General features: G+C 37.9%; 1 protein-coding gene and 1 long non-coding RNA gene across 2 annotated transcripts; both read right to left on the bottom strand.

Moving 5' to 3' along the window:
* Positions 1–1,155: 1,155 nt before the first annotated feature.
* On the bottom strand, positions 1,156–3,403 carry LOC130714018 (uncharacterized). The gene is made up of 2 exons (XR_009011106.1): positions 3,048–3,403; positions 1,156–1,420 (listed from the first exon to the last, which is right to left on the bottom strand). It is a non-coding gene; the product is annotated as an uncharacterized LOC130714018 (long non-coding RNA).
* A 606-nt stretch (positions 3,404–4,009) lies between these two features.
* On the bottom strand, positions 4,010–4,663 carry LOC130712473 (uncharacterized). The gene has a single exon (XM_057562305.1). The coding sequence runs from the start codon at positions 4,661–4,663 to the stop codon at positions 4,010–4,012; it is 654 nt and encodes a 217-aa protein (XP_057418288.1).
* Between the last annotated feature and the right edge of the window lie 13,443 nt (positions 4,664–18,106).

The raw sequence follows: 18,106 nt of genomic DNA, 5'->3' as shown, positions 1-18,106 counted from the left end.
TTTTAAAGACAATAAGATAGCTAGAACACGTGACGACGTGATGAGTGAGGTCGGAGACGTTGTTTGGCTAATCACGTTGCATTCATGCACTCATTTTGAGGTTAATACACGGTGGGATGCCGGACCTCGGTGTATTCTAAAATGGTTATAAGACCCGGATTTCCACATAAGAACATTGCGGTGATTCTTAGTAGCAGACGGAAATGGCAGGCCTGCGGGTTTACTGCTGATCTGACTACACTTTGTTTGGTATAAGAGACGCCCGAGCAGAAATGGTCCCACCGTGGCTGGTGTTAGGGCTGACTCGTTGGTGCCCATCCCTCCGGAATGCATCTTGTTCCTTTGCATTTGCATTTCATGCACCAATCATGCTGATTTAGTTGCTGAATGTATTTGTTACATGTTAACATTGTTTGAGATATGTTAATTGTCAGTAATTGTTATTTATTTCTGTTGGCAGGATATACAATTTATAATGTTGTCATTCATAACTAAGCCTATGTGGCTACTATTTAAACTTTTCCTATTGGATGTACTATTATGTAATTCTTTGAGTTGACCCTTGAGCGTGCTACCTGTGTATGGGGGGCTATGTATGCCCTTTTTGTCAGATGTCGATGGCCGATTGGTTCGAGATGGTCGTCCCTACGGAGGGGACCAGGTTTGAGTTGCTGGACACGGACACCCCGGGCTCTTGGGTGGTCGACCCCGCCGGTCACCGAGCCATTTACACGGGGCGAATAATGGAGGACCATGTCGACCGAATGGGAAACCCGACGCATGGAGTCTTGAGACGCCACACCGTTAGCTTCAACCTACCACCGAGTGTGCACTGTGGCCCTGGGGTTGTAGTACCACCACCATTGCTTGAGGACGAGGAGGACCTTTCGAAGGAGTTATGCGTAGCTAGGAGTGGTGTGTAGTACTCCTCTAGTCAGGATTATGGTAGGAGTAGCGTCGTGGCTCTGATCTTCAGTTTTTCTCATTTTGGGGCAGGGTAGGTGTAACACCCCAATTCTAAACGGCATATGTATTGCAAATATCAGAGTGATAAAAATTTTAACACTCATGAGGCATTACATAATCACTTAAAACATTAACATAATGCTCTTGTAACAGATACATAGCACATAAACTTTGAGATGAACTCATAAATAAACTTAAATGCTCTTGTGACAGTTAATTAGTCTTTGAACTAGTTCACTTTGACAAATAGTTATGCAGCGAATCCAATGTCTTTAAAACTTAAAGAAAACATAGTATCTTGCCCACAACTTAAAACAGAAACAACTTCTCAAATAACAACTTAATTCAAATTATAACAGAAGGAAAACAAGCGTCCATTTCCCCCCCGAGTGCTACGTATCAGAGCAAGGACTCCAACTCGAAATAAAGGCTATAGACTACTCCTCCTGATTACCTGCACGTTACCAACAAGGGTAACATTCAAACAGAAGGGGTGAGATATCGAGTATCATAAATATAAGAATGACAATAAATATGCTAGATTAATGTCACACCACTTCTTTTTATATTCATATAGCTCAGTTACTAAAACAGTCACAAATAACGTCATCGACTCGGATACAATTCGAACACAACAATGACTATGCATATGTATGTGGTACCAACAGGGCTTCAGCCCTCATCACTAATTGCCAATTATTGGAGGCACAAGGCATAAGCCTTCATCACAAATCGCCAATACAGGCCATCACAGAGTATGCAGATGCTATGCGACTCAAAAGGACGTATACATCTCATAATCATCACTTCAACATGAGGCATTGCGCCTATATCACTACATCACTAACATCGCTTAAAACAACACAATTCAGCACACATGCATTTTTATCAACTATTCAATTACCCAGACATCTTAGGCAATTTTGGCACCAAATCAATGAAACAACTCACTTAAGCATGCAATCATGGAAGAAGCTATCACATATGGTAAATAAATTATGGATTTCATGCTAAAGGTGTTCAGCCACATGCATCATCCTCATAGCTAATACATGGCACATAAAGACATTAACTTTCATACAACATGTAAGCTAAATCTAATTATATTTCCAAAACAATCAGAATTTCCGTAATCTGGAAAAACTGCAGGAACACCAGCCACTAAAAGCGGTCTCCTGAATTCGTTACTGAACCAAAAATCATGTATTTTATATGCCTAGAAAGCTAACTTAAAGTCCTACAATTTCTTAGTTGATCACATCTTCATTTGAGCACTCTAACTGGGCGAAAACAGGTCTCGAAGTGTACTGTCCAGCCCAGGAAATTTTGGACAGCAGCACAACATCATCAAATCCGTGCATAAATCATATAGCAGTTCAGGAATTACGCTCACAGCAGAAACATATTTCAGTAGAGATAACCTACAGGATTCGTTACTTGTTCAAAAATTACAAATGACCTCAATTTGAAAAGCTAACAGAAAACTCTACCACTTTCTTGTTCATCAAAGAATTTTCTGGGCACATTAACAAGGTGAAAAATCACGTTGAAGTTCACTGACAGAGATAGCAGATACAGAGCGCAGAAAAACATGGTTTACTAAACTGAACTTACAGACCTCGTCTCTCAAAAAAAAATTATGTACCATATCATTCCAGAAAGCTCTTTCAAAGGGCTACACTTTCTCAGTTCAACGCAACATTATTCGAGCACTCTAAACAGGCTCTAAAAGGCTTCGAAAGTCACGGTTCATACCAGGAAAATGACCAGTCCGTTTTATGTTCCAAAATAAGTGATTAAAGTTGTTTCTCATCAAACAAGACACAAAACCTAACAAGCATGCTACCTAACAGTCCTTATGTGCGTGATCATAAAGAAAATCAAAAGGGAACCTCAACCCAAAACTCCTAGCATACTAAGGTTCTGCCCTCACCCCGTTCAATCACACAAAAGAAAATCCCAAAATCAATGGATTTCAAATCAGATTTCCAGAATATCATTAACAGAAACAATTCTACATCTCCCAAATCCCTAATATCATTCACCATAATTCCATTAGAAACTCAAAATCCCACCCTTACCTTTGGATTGAGTGCAGCTCCCCGTTCCCGATCGAATTCTCCGAAGCCGATCCCCTCTCCCTCTCTTCCTGCTATTTCACGCACAGCCTTCTTCTTCTTTTTTTCTCCTTCTTTCACGCGTCCTCTTCTTTCTTATCTTTTTTTTCTTTAGCTGCTTCCCCATCCTTATTAAACCATCTAAACCTAATTCCTCAAGGGCTAAACTAAAAATCCTAAAATCTCTCCTAGTCCTTGTCTCTATTTTTAATCGTAACTTTCACCCCCTAGCTCTCTTCCATTTCATAAAACACACCCAACATCACAAAAAAAATATTTTATTTCATTAAAGTATTATTATATCACCTATTAAACCACCATACAATAGAATCTTAATTAAATTAAAATACCAACCTTATTTTAATTAAAAACAGGGTGTTTCAACTCTCCCCCACTTAAGAATTTTCGCCCTCGAAAATTTCCTTAAACGAACAATTCGGGGTAGGACTCCCTCATCTGACTCTCAAGCTCCAATGAAATAAAGAATGCATCACACCCATAATAATAATGGCAATCAAAGATGTAAATTTAATAAAGCACGTACTTCGAATTAGTCTATCCTCAGCAGTAGTCTCAGCACCAGATAAAGCAAACACCTTCCCCCTTGCAGGATCCTTCTTGGGTTTGTCACAATTAGTACTGATGTGACCTTGCTCTCCACATCTGTAGCATGCCACAGTTTTACCTTCTAGGCACTCAAAGGATTTGTGGCCCAGCTTGCCACACTTAAATCATGTTGCTTCTGAATTGGGACATTCAGGAGAACGATGTCCTTCAACACCACACTTGTAGCACCTAACCGGATTAGGAGCTCCTCCCCCACTCGGCTTCTTGTCATGACCAGCTTCTTGTTTACCCTTATCAGCAGGATTCCCATACGGTTTCCCTTTGAATTGCCCCTTTTCTTTCTTCTCTTTCAAAGACTTCTAGTGAGCAGCACTTTCCCTGCTATCCTCATCATATATCCTACTCCTGTTAACCAGGTCAGAAAATCGGATAATCTGTTGATATCCCACAACCTTCTTGATCTCAGGTCTCAAACCATTCACAAACTTGTTACACTTAGATCTCTCAGATTCGGCAGTATTGTAGTGGGGACAAAACTTAATCAATTCCTCAAACTTTGTAGCATACTCCGCCACGGTTCCATTACCCTGCTTCAGTTCAAGAAACTCAATTTCCTTCTTTCCACACACATCTTCTGGATAGTACTTCTCCAGAAATGCACCCTTGAAAAGATCCCAAGTAATCACCATCCCATCACCTTCAAACCTCTGAACAGTGTTGTCCCACCAATCTTCAGCTTCTTTCTCAAGCATATGGGTGCCAAACTGCACCTTCTGCGTGTCAGTACAATTCATGACTCGAAAGATCTTCTCAATTGCTTTCAGCCATGCCTGTGCTTTGTCAGGGTCGTATGCTCCTTCAAAGGTTGGCGGATTGTTCCTCTGAAACTTTCCCAAAGCACAAAATTCATCCTGATTACGGTTCCCAAGGTTCGCTTGCTGACCTTGCCCAATGGCGCTAGCCATCATTGCCAATGCCTCAGCGATAGCTTCATCATTCCTTCCGGCAACCATTTTCCTGAATCTCCAAACAACCAACAACTCTTATCAAACAACAGCTCGATAATGCTACTTACACATATCGAGTATCAGTAAGTATTAGAATATATATTATACTAAAAACTTGGTCACTGACCAACCATTGCTCTGATACCACTAATGTAACACCCCAATTCTAAACGGCATATGTATTGCAAATATCAGAGTGATAAAAATTTTAACACTCATGAGGCATTACATAATCACTTAAAACATTAACATAATGCTCTTGTAACAGATACATAGCACATAAACTTTGAGATGAACTCATAAATAAACTTAAATGCTCTTGTGACAGTTAATTAGTCTTTGAACTAGTTCACTTTGACAAATAGTTATGCAGCGAATCCAATGTCTTTAAAACTTAAAGAAAACATAGTATCTTGCCCACAACTTAAAACAGAAACAACTTCTCAAATAACAACTTAATTCAAATTATAACAGAAGGAAAACAAGCGTCCATTTCCCCCCCGAGTGCTACGTATCAGAGCAAGGACTCCAACTCGAAATAAAGGCTATAGACTACTCCTCCTGATTACCTGCACGTTACCAACAAGGGTAACATTCAAACAGAAGGGGTGAGATATCGAGTATCATAAATATAAGAATGGCAATAAATATGCTAGATTAATGTCACACCACTTCTTTTTATATTCATATAGCTCAGTTACTAAAACAGTCACAAATAACGTCATCGACTCGGATACAATTCGAACACAACAATGACTATGCATATGTATGTGGTACCAACAGGGCTTCAGCCCTCATCACTAATTGTCAATTATTGGAGGCACAAGGCATAAGCCTTCATCACAAATCGCCAATACAGGCCATCACAGAGTATGCAGATGCTATGCGACTCAAAAGGACGTATACATCTCATAATCATCACTTCAACATGAGGCATTGCGCCTATATCACTACATCACTAACATCGCTTAAAACAACACAATTCAGCACACATGCATTTTTATCAACTATTCAATTACCCAGACATCTTAGGCAATTTTGGCACCAAATCAATGAAACAACTCACTTAAGCATGCAATCATGGAAGAAGCTATCACATATGGTAAATAAATTATGGATTTCATGCTAAAGGTGTTCAGCCACATGCATCATCCTCATAGCTAATACATGGCACATAAAGACATTAACTTTCATACAACATGTAAGCTAAATCTAATTATATTTCCAAAACAATCAGAATTTCCGTAATCTGGAAAAACAGCAGGAACACCAGCCACTAAAAGCGGTCTCCTGAATTCGTTACTGAACCAAAAATCATGTATTTTATATGCCTAGAAAGCTAACGTAAAGTCCTACAGTTTCTTAGTTGATCACATCTTCATTTGAGCACTCTAACTGGGCGAAAACAGGTCTCGAAGTGTACTGTCCAGCCCAGGAAATTTTGGACAGCAGCACAGCATCATCAAATCCGTGCATAAATCATATAGCAGTTCAGGAATTACGCTCACAGCAGAAACATATTTCAGTAGAGATAACCTACAGGATTCGTTACTTGTTCAAAAATTACAAATGACCTCAATTTGAAAAGCTAACAGAAAACTCTACCACTTTCTTGTTCATCAAAGAATTTTCTGGGCACATTAACAAGGTGAAAAATCACGTTGAAGTTCACTGACAGAGATAGCAGATACAGAGCGCAGTAAAACATGGTTTACTAAACTGAACTTACAGACCTTGTCTCTCAAACAAAAATTATGTACCATATCATTCCAGAAAGCTCTTTCAAAGGGCTACACTTTCTCAGTTCAACGCAACATTATTCGAGCACTCTAAACAGGCTCTAAAAGGCTTCGAAAGTCACGGTTCATACCAGGAAAATGACCAGTCCGTTTTATGTTCCAAAATAAGTGATTAAAGTTGTTTCTCATCAAACAAGACACAAAACCTAACAAGCATGCTACCTAACAGTCCTTATGTGCGTGATCATAAAGAAAATCAAAAGGGAACCTCAACCCAAAACTCCTAGCATACTAAGGTTCTGCCCTCACCCCGTTCAATCACACAAAAGAAAATCCCAAAATCAATGGATTTCAAATCAGATTTCCAGAACATCATTCACAGAAACAATTCTACATCTCCCAAATCCCTAATATCATTCACCATAATTCCATTAGAAACTCAAAATCCCACCCTTACGTTTGGATTGAGTGCAGCTCCCCGTTCCCGATCGAATTCTCCGAAGCCGATCCCCTCTCCCTCTCTTCCTGCTATTTCACGCACAGCCTTCTTCTTCTTTTTTTCTCCTTCTTTCACGCGTCCTCTTCTTTCTTATCTTTTTTTTCTTTAGCTGCTTCCCCATCCTTATTAAACCATCTAAACCTAATTCCTCAAGGGCTAAACTAAAAATCCTAAAATCTCTCCTAGTCCTTGTCTCTATTTTTAATCGTAACTTTCACCCCCTAGCTCTCTTCCATTTCATAAAACACACCCAACATCACAAAAAAAATATTTTATTTCATTAAAGTATTATTATATCACCTATTAAACCACCATACAATAGAATCTTAATTAAATTAAAATACCAACCTTATTTTAATTAAAAACAGGGTGTTACAGTAGGTCCCCGACCTTTAGCTTTTTGTGTGGTTCTCTTTACGGGAGTCACAGGGAGTTGGTCGGATTAGGAGGTCTTCGGACTGTTTTGAGCTGACCTATTTTCGTTTGGAGGACTGTATATCAGAATACTGACCTTATATTTTGTCTCTGTACATATTTGCCGACAGGCACTACTTTTCCATCATTGGAGGTTACTCGTGACGTGGCATGTTGTTTACTGTGGGGAGTGTATATATGTTGTATATTAGTCTTGTTTATCTTTCGTCGATACGTCTTTAAATTCGACACGTCTTTTATTTACTTAAAACAAATATCGAAAAAAAATATTCCCGTTTTTCCGTTTTATTTTCTTTTTGGTTACTAAAGTGACGCCACTGAAATCGGGGTGTTACAAAAAAGGAGGAAATACCAAGGGAAATGAGGACAAAGAAAAATGAGCGGGATTGTCAATGTGTAGGGAGGCGATGGAGAGTCCACCCGACCAAAACATGTATCTAGGTCAAGAGTGTTAGAGAGGGAAAGTTTTTAGATAGAAACTATCCTTCTATTTTATTTACCCTTAATTAACATATTGGGTGGCGTTAAGAGAATTAATTACTAGTGATAGTCAAATTTTGGAATTATAAAAGTTTAATAAATGTAAGGATATATATGAAAATGACTAATGAATTTTTCTAAATTTATTAGGGAGTCTTATATAAGGAGACACCAAAAATATCCTTAAAATGTCTTATAATTATGAACATATAGAGTATAGATAACACTTGGAGTTTCTTCCATGCCATCTCTGAGACACTAAAAGACAAAAAATTATGATTTGCAACTTAAAATATAAGTAGAGTAAAAGAATCAACAAAAAATCATCATTAAACTATGAAAACTTAGAATGTCTAATAACTTGCAAGATGGTACCGATGTCATAAAAAATTCCTAGGAATGGAAGAAGCTCCACAATTATCACATGTCATTCCACACAAAAAATCGTACTTGATTATTTAATAATTTTCTATGAAGAAAGAATTAATTACATTAATGGTGTACTTGAAATGATTTATTATGATTGTGTGATTTGACTCCATTATGTTTAAAATAAACAATTTAGGTCCTTAAATTTTTAATTTGTGCAAATTGGGTCCGTCCGTCAATTTATCATTCAATATTAGATAAAATTTTCTATCTGGACTTAGTTTATGACATTGACCTTCTAATTACACCTCTAGCACGTCATATGATACCACTTAATTAAAAAATAAATTAAAAAATATAATTAAATTCAAGAAAATACCCCTTAATTATTATCTTAATAAGATCTGCATATACATTCTTTTTTTTTTCCTGTCACATCACATGTTGGTAGCCTCACAGTTCGCACATTAAGCGTTTAATAGTTGGCTAAAGACTTTTTTCATTTCTAAGAGTTATAAATCAAACTTTTATCACCTGATTAAGGACGAAGTGATGAATCACACTAACACACTTGGTTCATATCTATTATTTAAATTATAGTAAAAAGTTTAAAAAGAAGAAAAAAAAACTATTTCCGTTTATTTTATTTCACAATCGAGTTGAATTATATATAGGTACGTGCGAAATATACTAATATAGTATTACTCCTCAAGTTTTCTGTTCAATTAAACTTCATATTCGCTCCAAATTTACCCACGCCTAGAGGGAAATGAGAAAAAGAAAAAAGAGATGTGATTACTAATATAATAAGATTAAAATAAATATTAAATATAATGAAAGTAAATGAAAATGAGATGAGTGAAAAAATAGAGTGTGAATTAATCAAATCATTTTCTATCACTAAAATCTGAATGATGGAGGAGAGCTGGGCCTTGCTACTTGTTTTTATTGGCGGTTCATGCAGAGTTTGGTTTGTATTTTTATGCTGGTAGGAGAGGAGTGATCAACTTTTCTTCTGCCAAAATCGCATCTGTCTTCTCAATCTCACGTGCTTGCTGAGTGCTGACTAGTCATTATCTGCCATATGCCAACAACCTATACCTAGTCAATTTCTTTGAGTCCGACAAAAGTTTCATTCTATTATTTGTTTCTTATAAGAAAAAAAATTATGATACATACACATTTTCATTTCTTTTCCACTTTATTTTTTATTTATTTCTTTCTTGTGTATCAATCGAATGACCAATCATATTTTTATTTTCTCTTTTTTTTTTCATATATCTTTTCTTCCACCTTTTCACACCTAAAAAATAGGTGTAAAGATATAATTATTCGGAAAAAAAATCAAGATATGCTAATAGAATGAATCTCGTGTCAGCAAAGACTTACTTTTCTCTCTAAATTTCAAATGTAGCAAGTAGCAGCAAATTGTGTCAAAGCTGGCTGATGTTCTGCAATAGGATTATCGAACCTGTGTATAATGTGTATAAGACGTACGTAAATATGCTGAATAGAGTCTTCATCTTCTCCAGTCTAGTGAGGTTAATACTCGAGGTGAGGACATACAAGGCATTTTGAAACTTAAGTCAACAAGTCTAATAAAAAATAAGAATTAGAGTTTAAAAGATAGCTAGTGTGTTTGAAATGTGTTCATTTAGGTAGCGTTTGACAGATAGATGGAAAGAAAAAAGAACATAACATTTAAGTTTTGCTATGTGTTTGTCAGGTTTTTAAGATGGAACATAACATAACATAATGCTTCAGGATCGGGAGACTTTGGCCCCGTGGAAAATTGTGGAATGAAAGTGAACGAAACGCACTTTTAACACTTTTATAAGGTAAAAATACCTCTAATTTATATTTAAAATCTCTAGTATCTAAATAGTTTAAAACCACTCATTAAACTTAAAAGCTCTTATTATATTTATAGAGAAGCATAGATAAATTTCTACTTTTCGAAACATCACTTAAAATATAATCAATTATTTTTAAAAAAACTAAAATCACTTTTTTAAAGCAATGACAAACGAGTCAATGATATTCACTTGAAAAACATTAAAAATAATTGATTATTTCAAAAGTTACAACGAAAATGCGTTTGTTTCAGCTTCTTGTGTTTCATGTAGTGTTTCATGCATTTCCATGCATTTTTATCTTTATTAGTGTTTTTGCATTGCTTTGGTAGTTTCATAGTTTTATAAGGTCTTCAATGGTATTTTAGTAGAGTTTAGGGGTCTCGTTTAATTCCTAGTTCATTTTATACTTTTGTGCAATTTAACCTTTGAGTTTCTTGCTTTTGTTCCTAGTCTTTATATGCAAGTAACCAGGTTGTAACAGCTGAAGGAAGAAGGCCGAGGGGTTTAAAGACTTGAAGGAGGCATTAAAGAGGAGTTAAAATGAAGATTTAAGGTTTTTTAGGCGAGCTGGGGCGCTTGAGCGCCCCACAATGGCGCCTGAGCGCCAGGATGGCAGAAGACACTTTACATTCTGAGTTTCCAGCTCAGATAATCTGATCTTATAGATGTTGTTCCGCCTCTTGCTGTTAAACAGAACTGAGCCATCTTTCTGACTAATAGCCCTACATGACTTTTGATTAAAAATGATGTCATAACCCTTGTCAGCTAATTGGCTTATCGACAATAAATTATGCATCAAACCATCAACCAGAAAAACATTATTAATAGCAGTGTTGTTACCAGTACTAATGGTTCCATAACCAATGATTTTTCCTTTCTGGTTGCCTACAAAGCTCACTTCGCCTCCATACTTAAGTTTTAGCTGTTGGAACATACACCTCTCTCCCGTCATGTGTCGTGAGCATCCACTGTCCAGATACCATGATTGGTGTTTCAGTGGAGCTGTTAAGGATATCTGCAACATATACAATCTTATCCTTAGGTACCCACTTTCTGGGTCCTCTCTTGTTAGTTACCCCAGAAGTTCTGACAACTTTGGATGCTAGTGCAACAGGATAATACGAAGGTATTTGAGCAAGATATTTAGACCTTGAAAACTTCTGTTTCTGGGGTTTTGCAACCTCAAAGTGTTCTGGTTCAGAACTTTATATCACAGTACCAGAAGGTACAAAGTGCTCATAGCGAGCTTTTGGTTTAGGTACATGAGTCATGCCTTTTCTACAAGGTCCAGAATACTCGATACCATCCTTCCCGTTTCTGCCTACACCATAGATCATTGAAGCCATCTTGCTTCTATCTATGCCTTTAGCTAGAAATTTTTAAATGCCTTTTCATACTTGGTTTCATTATCTGAAACAGATGAACTTGAGGCAATTTCTTCTTCTAACTTAGAGATTTTACTTTTAAGAGCAAGGTTAGAATTAATTAAAGCAAAGTTCTTTTAATTTAGCTCAGAAATGATTTTCTCATGTTTAGCAGAGACTTTTGAAGTGGTTGAGAATTTCTTTTTCAGACACTTATGTTTACTCATAAGAGAATCATATTTTTCCATTATCTCAAATTAGACAGTTTTAAGTTTAGAAGGAGAAAATGATGCGAATACCTCATTTTCTTCCTCAGAGTCTGGCTCAACTTCTGGTTCTGCTTCCTTGTCATTTGTTGTAGCCATGAATGCTGCAACTTCTGGTTCATCATCAGAATCTTCTTCTGAATCTGAGTCATCAAAAGTCACCATGAGCCCTTTCTTAGCCTTGTAAGTCTTCTTAGGCTTTTTGTCTCTTTTCAGCTTTGGACATTTATTCTTGTAATGTCCTGGCTCCTTGCACTCAAAACAAGTGACTTCCTTTTCAGAAGGTTTTCGTTGATCGGATGAAGACTCCTGTCTTCCTTTCACTTTATTTGGCCCTTTGAACTTGTTTTTCCTATGTTTTCATAGACGGTTGATTCTTCTGGATATCAAGGAAAGCTCATCTTAAGTGTGGTAATCAGAACATGTGCTCTGATACCAATTGAAGGTATGAAAAACACTATAGGGGGGGGGGGGGTTTGAATAGGGTTTTGCAATAAAAACGTTTCCTTTAAGATTTCACGTAAATATCTCGGTATCAAAGAATAAAGATGAAAAAGATAAAGAGAGAAGGACACGGTGATTTTATCCTGGTTCACTTGAACAAATCCTCAAGCTACCTCCAATCCACCCGTTAAGGTGATTTCTTCCTTCGTTGAATGAAGGTAAACCACTAATTGAAGGTTGTTACAACTGCACTAGCACAACTTGCTACGTGACTAACACACCTAAGAACTAGCAACCACTAAGACACACAAGTCCTAGTCTTCTCAAGGATCCTGACCTAACCGGTCCCTTAAGGAAATACAAACAGTATGATCAAAGTTTGGCTTTACAAGGAGTGCTTCTAAACAAGCAAGGTGTAAACGGATTTAGAAAAATGAAGAAATAGATTGTTAAGGTATTCGCTTGAGTGTAAGTTGATTGCAATAAGTGTCTTAGTCATTTCTTCCTTTCTTCAGCCTTTATAAACTCCAAGCCTTGAGTGATAATTCCGTTGTGAAATTCTATCCGTTTGAGGGTAGTTCTGGAAATTCCAGATCGTACAGTGGCTGATCCTCGTTAGGTGGCGGTCAAGATAGTACACTGCACTTGTACTATTTGATAGTGACCCTTGCCTTTTGCATTTGACTTCTAATCTTCAGAGGCGCTTCATATTGGAACTTGTGAAGCTTCTAATCAGAGTCACAAGGTTGCTTGGATCTTCAGAACTTCAAGTCTTCAGCATCTAGACCGTTCACTTCAGAACTTCTGGTCTTCAGTGTATGAAATTCTGGTAACCGTACGACAGATGTTTTACCAGATGTCTGAGACATCTTGTACAACATTACACAAAACATAGCAAACACTTAAGCAAGTTAAACAACAGAAAAACTAAAAATCACACAAGAGATTGTTAACTCAGTTCGGTGCAATATCACCTACGTCTGGAGGGTTTTCACCCGAGAAAGATAATCCACTTTTATAGAGAAATTGTACACAAAAGGTCTTACATGAACTGCCCTGGTTCAACTACCTTTTCTACATATCTCTACCCGTGGCTTATTACTTAATCCTCCCCCTAAGTATGAGAGCCTCTCACTTTCTCAATCTCAATCACTGTCATAGTGATTGAACTCTAACAAGAGTACAAAGACAGATCTCAAGATCACACAGAAAAAAACTCAACTCTTAGCTCACAACAATGGCATATAGCTGCTAAGAGAACACTCAGTATGAACTCAATAAACCCTAATACAAAACACACGCTGAGTATCTACAAACTAGGTCTTGGGTCTTCATAAGAAATAGTCTTACTGGCATTGTCCTCGTTGGGCTTGAAAGAGCACAGAGTCCACACACATGTGATCAGGAAGTTGCTTCAGAAACAAATACGTAACAAATATGCACAGATCTTCAAACCGTGATTTAAGGTGCAGCTACAAACTTCCACAAATAACTCCAAATCAAACCCTGGTGAACCGGGTTTGACAGCACTAAATATCTTCTTTGACTATGCACAGAAGCTTCCAGCAATAACCTAACTTGATCACAAAGTAATCAACACAAAAATTGTCATGTTACAGATTGTCTCCCAAGGACAAATGTCATAGCACGATGTTACAACATCTTGGCCCACTCAAACATTAGCTAAAATGCAGACAACCATAACAAAGGAACAACAATCTCCCCCTTTGTCAAATTTTAGCTGACAAAGGAACATCCAAGTGCAGTATCAAAACTAGATCAGAGTTCAGCACAGTTCGGCACAATTCGGCAAAGGCTCAATGAAGATCAATGAAGAACTATCATACTAATTCATAGCAGCCATAGTAGTGAACCAAAGTGCACAGAAATCAAATCTAGACTTATGACAGACCAGGAGAGTAAAAGTCATAGAGCCAGCATGCTTCACCAAATACATCCAAAAAGAAAACAAATTAAAGAGATTCACTAGCAGTGGCAGAACTGGTAGAACCAGTTACATCCTCCTTTCCTTCTCCATCAGACACTTCTTCTTCTTTTTTAGAGTCACCATCATCTTCTCCAACAGTCTCATATTGAGCTTCCTCTTCTTCAACAGCAGCATTGTCATCCTCAGCATTCTCAGCTTCCTCTTCAACCTCTTCTTCCTCAGCAGCAGCAGGAACCTCAGTCAAGGCTTTGATCAGTTGATCAACATTAAGTTTCTTCACCTTGCATGCCTGTATAGTTTCTTGCAGAGTCTTGGAAATTTCCTGCAATTCAGCCACAATGTCTTCCTTGCCGGATCCAGGTGCCTTAGTACCACTGGCATTGGTAGTTTCTCTAGTAGCAGACAACACAATGTCTGGAACATGTGATCCAGAAAACAGTCGATAATCAAATTTCAGAGGTTGAGGCTTCTTACCTAAAGGTTCATCAGCCCTCAGAATAGTGGGATGTTGTTGCAAAATAAGTTCAGAGAGAAGACAAGGAAATAGAATATGTAAATTCACAGAAAAGAACCAGCATGCTTGAGAGTCTACTCATAAACAAAATTACCAAAATCAAATTCTCCTCTTGTGCCAATCAGGTAAAGCATTCTGGCCAGGGGTGGAGTCACTCCAGAGAGATGTTGAGTAGCCATCCAGTTTGCAGTGCCTATTTTGTAGAGCACAACATACTTAGCAGTCAGCTTTCCATAGGGTAACAACCCTTTTCTTTGGCCACTTCTTGACCAACTTCCCAGTAAGGGTGTTAGCAACCCTATCCAGGTCAGGCTCCTCCTCAGTCATAACATTAGGGCTTCTGCCCAAATAAGTATTGATCACTTCAGGAGAGAAATCAATTCTTTTTCCTCTCACAAACACCTTCATATACTCAGCATTATCCTCATTATCACAATCAGAGTGAATGTTTACAATGAATTCCCTTACCAATTGAATATAGAACTTACCAATTCGAGTCATAGTGTTCATCAACCCAGCATGTTCAATGACAGCCATGATCTCCATACTTTCAATACAGCTCTATCCCTTCGTATGTTATGTCTTGCTTTATGCTTCCTAATGGTCTTTGTGTAGAGATTGAGAGTATGATTTCCAGGTTCTATTGGGGTGGATATGTTTCAAAAAGAGGCCTCCATTGGACTAATTGGAGTAAGCTTTTCCGCTCCAAGTGTGATGGCGGTCTTGGCTTCAGGGATCTCCATGCTTTCAATACAGCTCTATTAGCCAAGAACTGGTGGTGGATTTATTCTCACCCTGAGTCCCTATATGCCCTTATATTTAAGGGAGTGTACTTCCCTCATGGGACTCTTCTCAAGGCTAATAAAGGTTGGCATCTAAGCTATGCTTGGTCTAGCATATGGAGTACAAAGTGGATTTTTGAAATTGGTGGTCGTTGGAAAATTGGTAATGGCCAAATGGTTGATGTCCGACGTGACAATTGGTTACCACATGGGACTCCTATTATATATAGTGGGGATCTCTTGTTGGATTTGAATATTAATACTGTTTCTGATTTACTCATTAAATCAAGGAAAGAATGGAATAGGGAACTTGTTGAACATGTTTTTTGTTCTAACACTGCTTTGCAGATTTTGTCCCTTCCATTGTCTATGCATGGAGGTGTAATGACTCTTTTTTGGCCCGGTTTTCCCGATGGTACATATTCTTCTAAGTTGGGCTACTCTTTTGTTAGAAATCATGAAGCACACGCTCTCACGTCGGCTTCCATAGCGACGTCCCCCTTGCCCGCAAAGCTTTGGCAAAGTTTTTGGGAAACAAAAGCCCTTCTGAGGTGCAATGATCTTGCTTGGCGTGTGTGTTGTTCCCTCCTTCCGGTCCGTGAGTCTTTATGGCAGAAAGGAGAGAACATTGATCCATCTTGCCCTCTATGTGGTCACGAGTTTGAAACTGTAAGCCATCTTTGGTTACAATGTCCAGTTTCTAAATGTTTTTTGTTTGCTCACCCACTTGCTTTGCGTTTGGACAATTTTTCCACTGTTGCCAAATTTTTATAGCAGTTTTTAGTGGAAGCAGACAATGATGTTGTGGCGAGTTGGAAAATAACTTCCTACGCCTTATAGGAAGCACGTAATAAGCAAATTTTCCAGGAGGTTTCGTTCTGATGTGAGGCCGCAATCCAGCGGGCAGCTTCGATGTTACAGGTGGACGTTTCGACGGTGGATCCCTGTGCTAATGGTCCGGTGCGCGACGCGATTTGAAGGAGATCACCGCAAGGAGTCTTGAAGGTTAACTTCAATGGGTCTTGGAAGTATGACCCCCCTTAATAATGGGCCAACGTGTTGGGCCCATCATTTTATTTTGTAACAATTGCCTGATTCGAGATTTGAAGCATTAGGAATGTCAAAGATTCGAGATTGTTCTCTAGTCTGGAGAAATGCGATTCTTGATCTGCCTCTTATGTTATACTCGTGGTCATAGATGAGATGAACTAGATGCGTCTTTGAGTAATGTAAGGAAATAAGGTAGAACCCATACCAACAAGTATAGTTGTTGGTCAAGTGGTAGGCGCTTGATCCAACAATTTTATTGAAATATTAAGGCTTATGAAATATTTGAGAATTGTTCAGTCTTATGCATTAGAATATCCAACATAAAGAATGGGTCTCTCCAAGTGAAAACTTCGTCTTGAACGTTTTTTTTATAAGTTATTACGACTTATAGAATATCCGAAGGTTAGATGGTTTTGTACATTAGAACACCCAGCGCAGATCATGAGTGTCTCCAAATGAAAACTTGGACGTCAACATTATTTTTCTCATTAATTACGGCTTATATAATATCTGAAGGTTAGATGGTTTTGTACATTAAACACCCAGCGCGGAGCAAGGCGTCTCCAAATGAAAACTTGGACGTCAACATTAATCTACTCTTTAATTACAACTTATAGAATATTTGAGGGTTGCTCGACCTTGTTCATTAAACAACCAAAGCAGAGTATAGGTGTCTCTGAATGAAAAATTGGTCTTCAACATTATTTTCCTAAGTTATTAAGGCTTATAGAATATCAGATGGTTGCTCGGTCTTGTAAACTATAACACCCGACACTGAGGAGTGTCTCCAAATGAAAACTTGGTCTTCAATGTTATTTTCCTATATAAAGGAGGATGCATGAAAATCTCTCTGAATTGTCATTTTTCATTTACTGGGGGCCTTGTTTTTTTTTTTTAATCGAACAAATTTCTCCCTCATGATTGATCTATGGACCTTCCCTCGCCAACCCATATGTTCCTAAGCTTTTACCACTTGAACTATCTTCAGGGATTTATTGGGGACCTTGTTAAAACCATGCATGAGTATATACACTAGGTAAATTGTACCTTTTGCATAATACATTTAAAAACTGCACAAAATGACAACAATGATGGTAACATAAACCGTAAGTTCTTAAAGGGTTATGTTTTCCTCGTATCCACTTCATTTAGCATTGTGCTTTCTTGTCAAAGGAATTGTGGTCGAATGAAGCTCTTCACTCTTATTCTCATCCAAAGGACTTCAAAGGATGCCTCGAGCTATAATGATATTCTTCATGAAAATTGCTCGTTAGCTCTTATGACACTAACTCCTCCACCTCCACCTCCGACCAAGAATTTGATGGTTAGGTGATCCGCGTCTAAAATGAATACCTTTTCCTATGTTTTCATATGACTTTGCACCTTGATATTGCACTGAATTTATGGAAATCATGTGGTTTACGATGTGTATTCCCAATAACTTGTCAAAAAGGAACAAGTGAAATACAAGAACATCAGCTCTGTCAAAACACTCCCATAATCATCAGCTCTGGAGCCTAACTCTAGACTTGCGACTATCACTGGTCTATATCTCAATGTCCATCTTTGTATCTATGTAGTCAATAGATAGCTCTCACATAAGATAGGAGAAAAACCCTCCTAAAAGGGTAGAAATGAACTGATTGGGGAAGAAGTCCTTCACATGCAGGGAGGTACGGGTTCTGACTGTTGATCTTTTGCTA

Source organism: Lotus japonicus, chromosome 4 (genome assembly GCF_012489685.1).
Source record: "Lotus japonicus ecotype B-129 chromosome 4, LjGifu_v1.2".
NCBI lineage: Eukaryota > Viridiplantae > Streptophyta > Magnoliopsida > Fabales > Fabaceae > Lotus > Lotus japonicus.
Note: the sequence above shows the minus strand (reverse complement) of the source record. Positions and strands in the feature narration are given on the sequence as shown.

What these genes read in the sequence shown, in the direction of transcription:
- LOC130712473 (XM_057562305.1), bottom strand. Translation starts at nt 4,663, where the DNA reads ATGGTTGCCGGAAGGAATGATGAAGCTATCGCTGAGGCATTGGCAATG.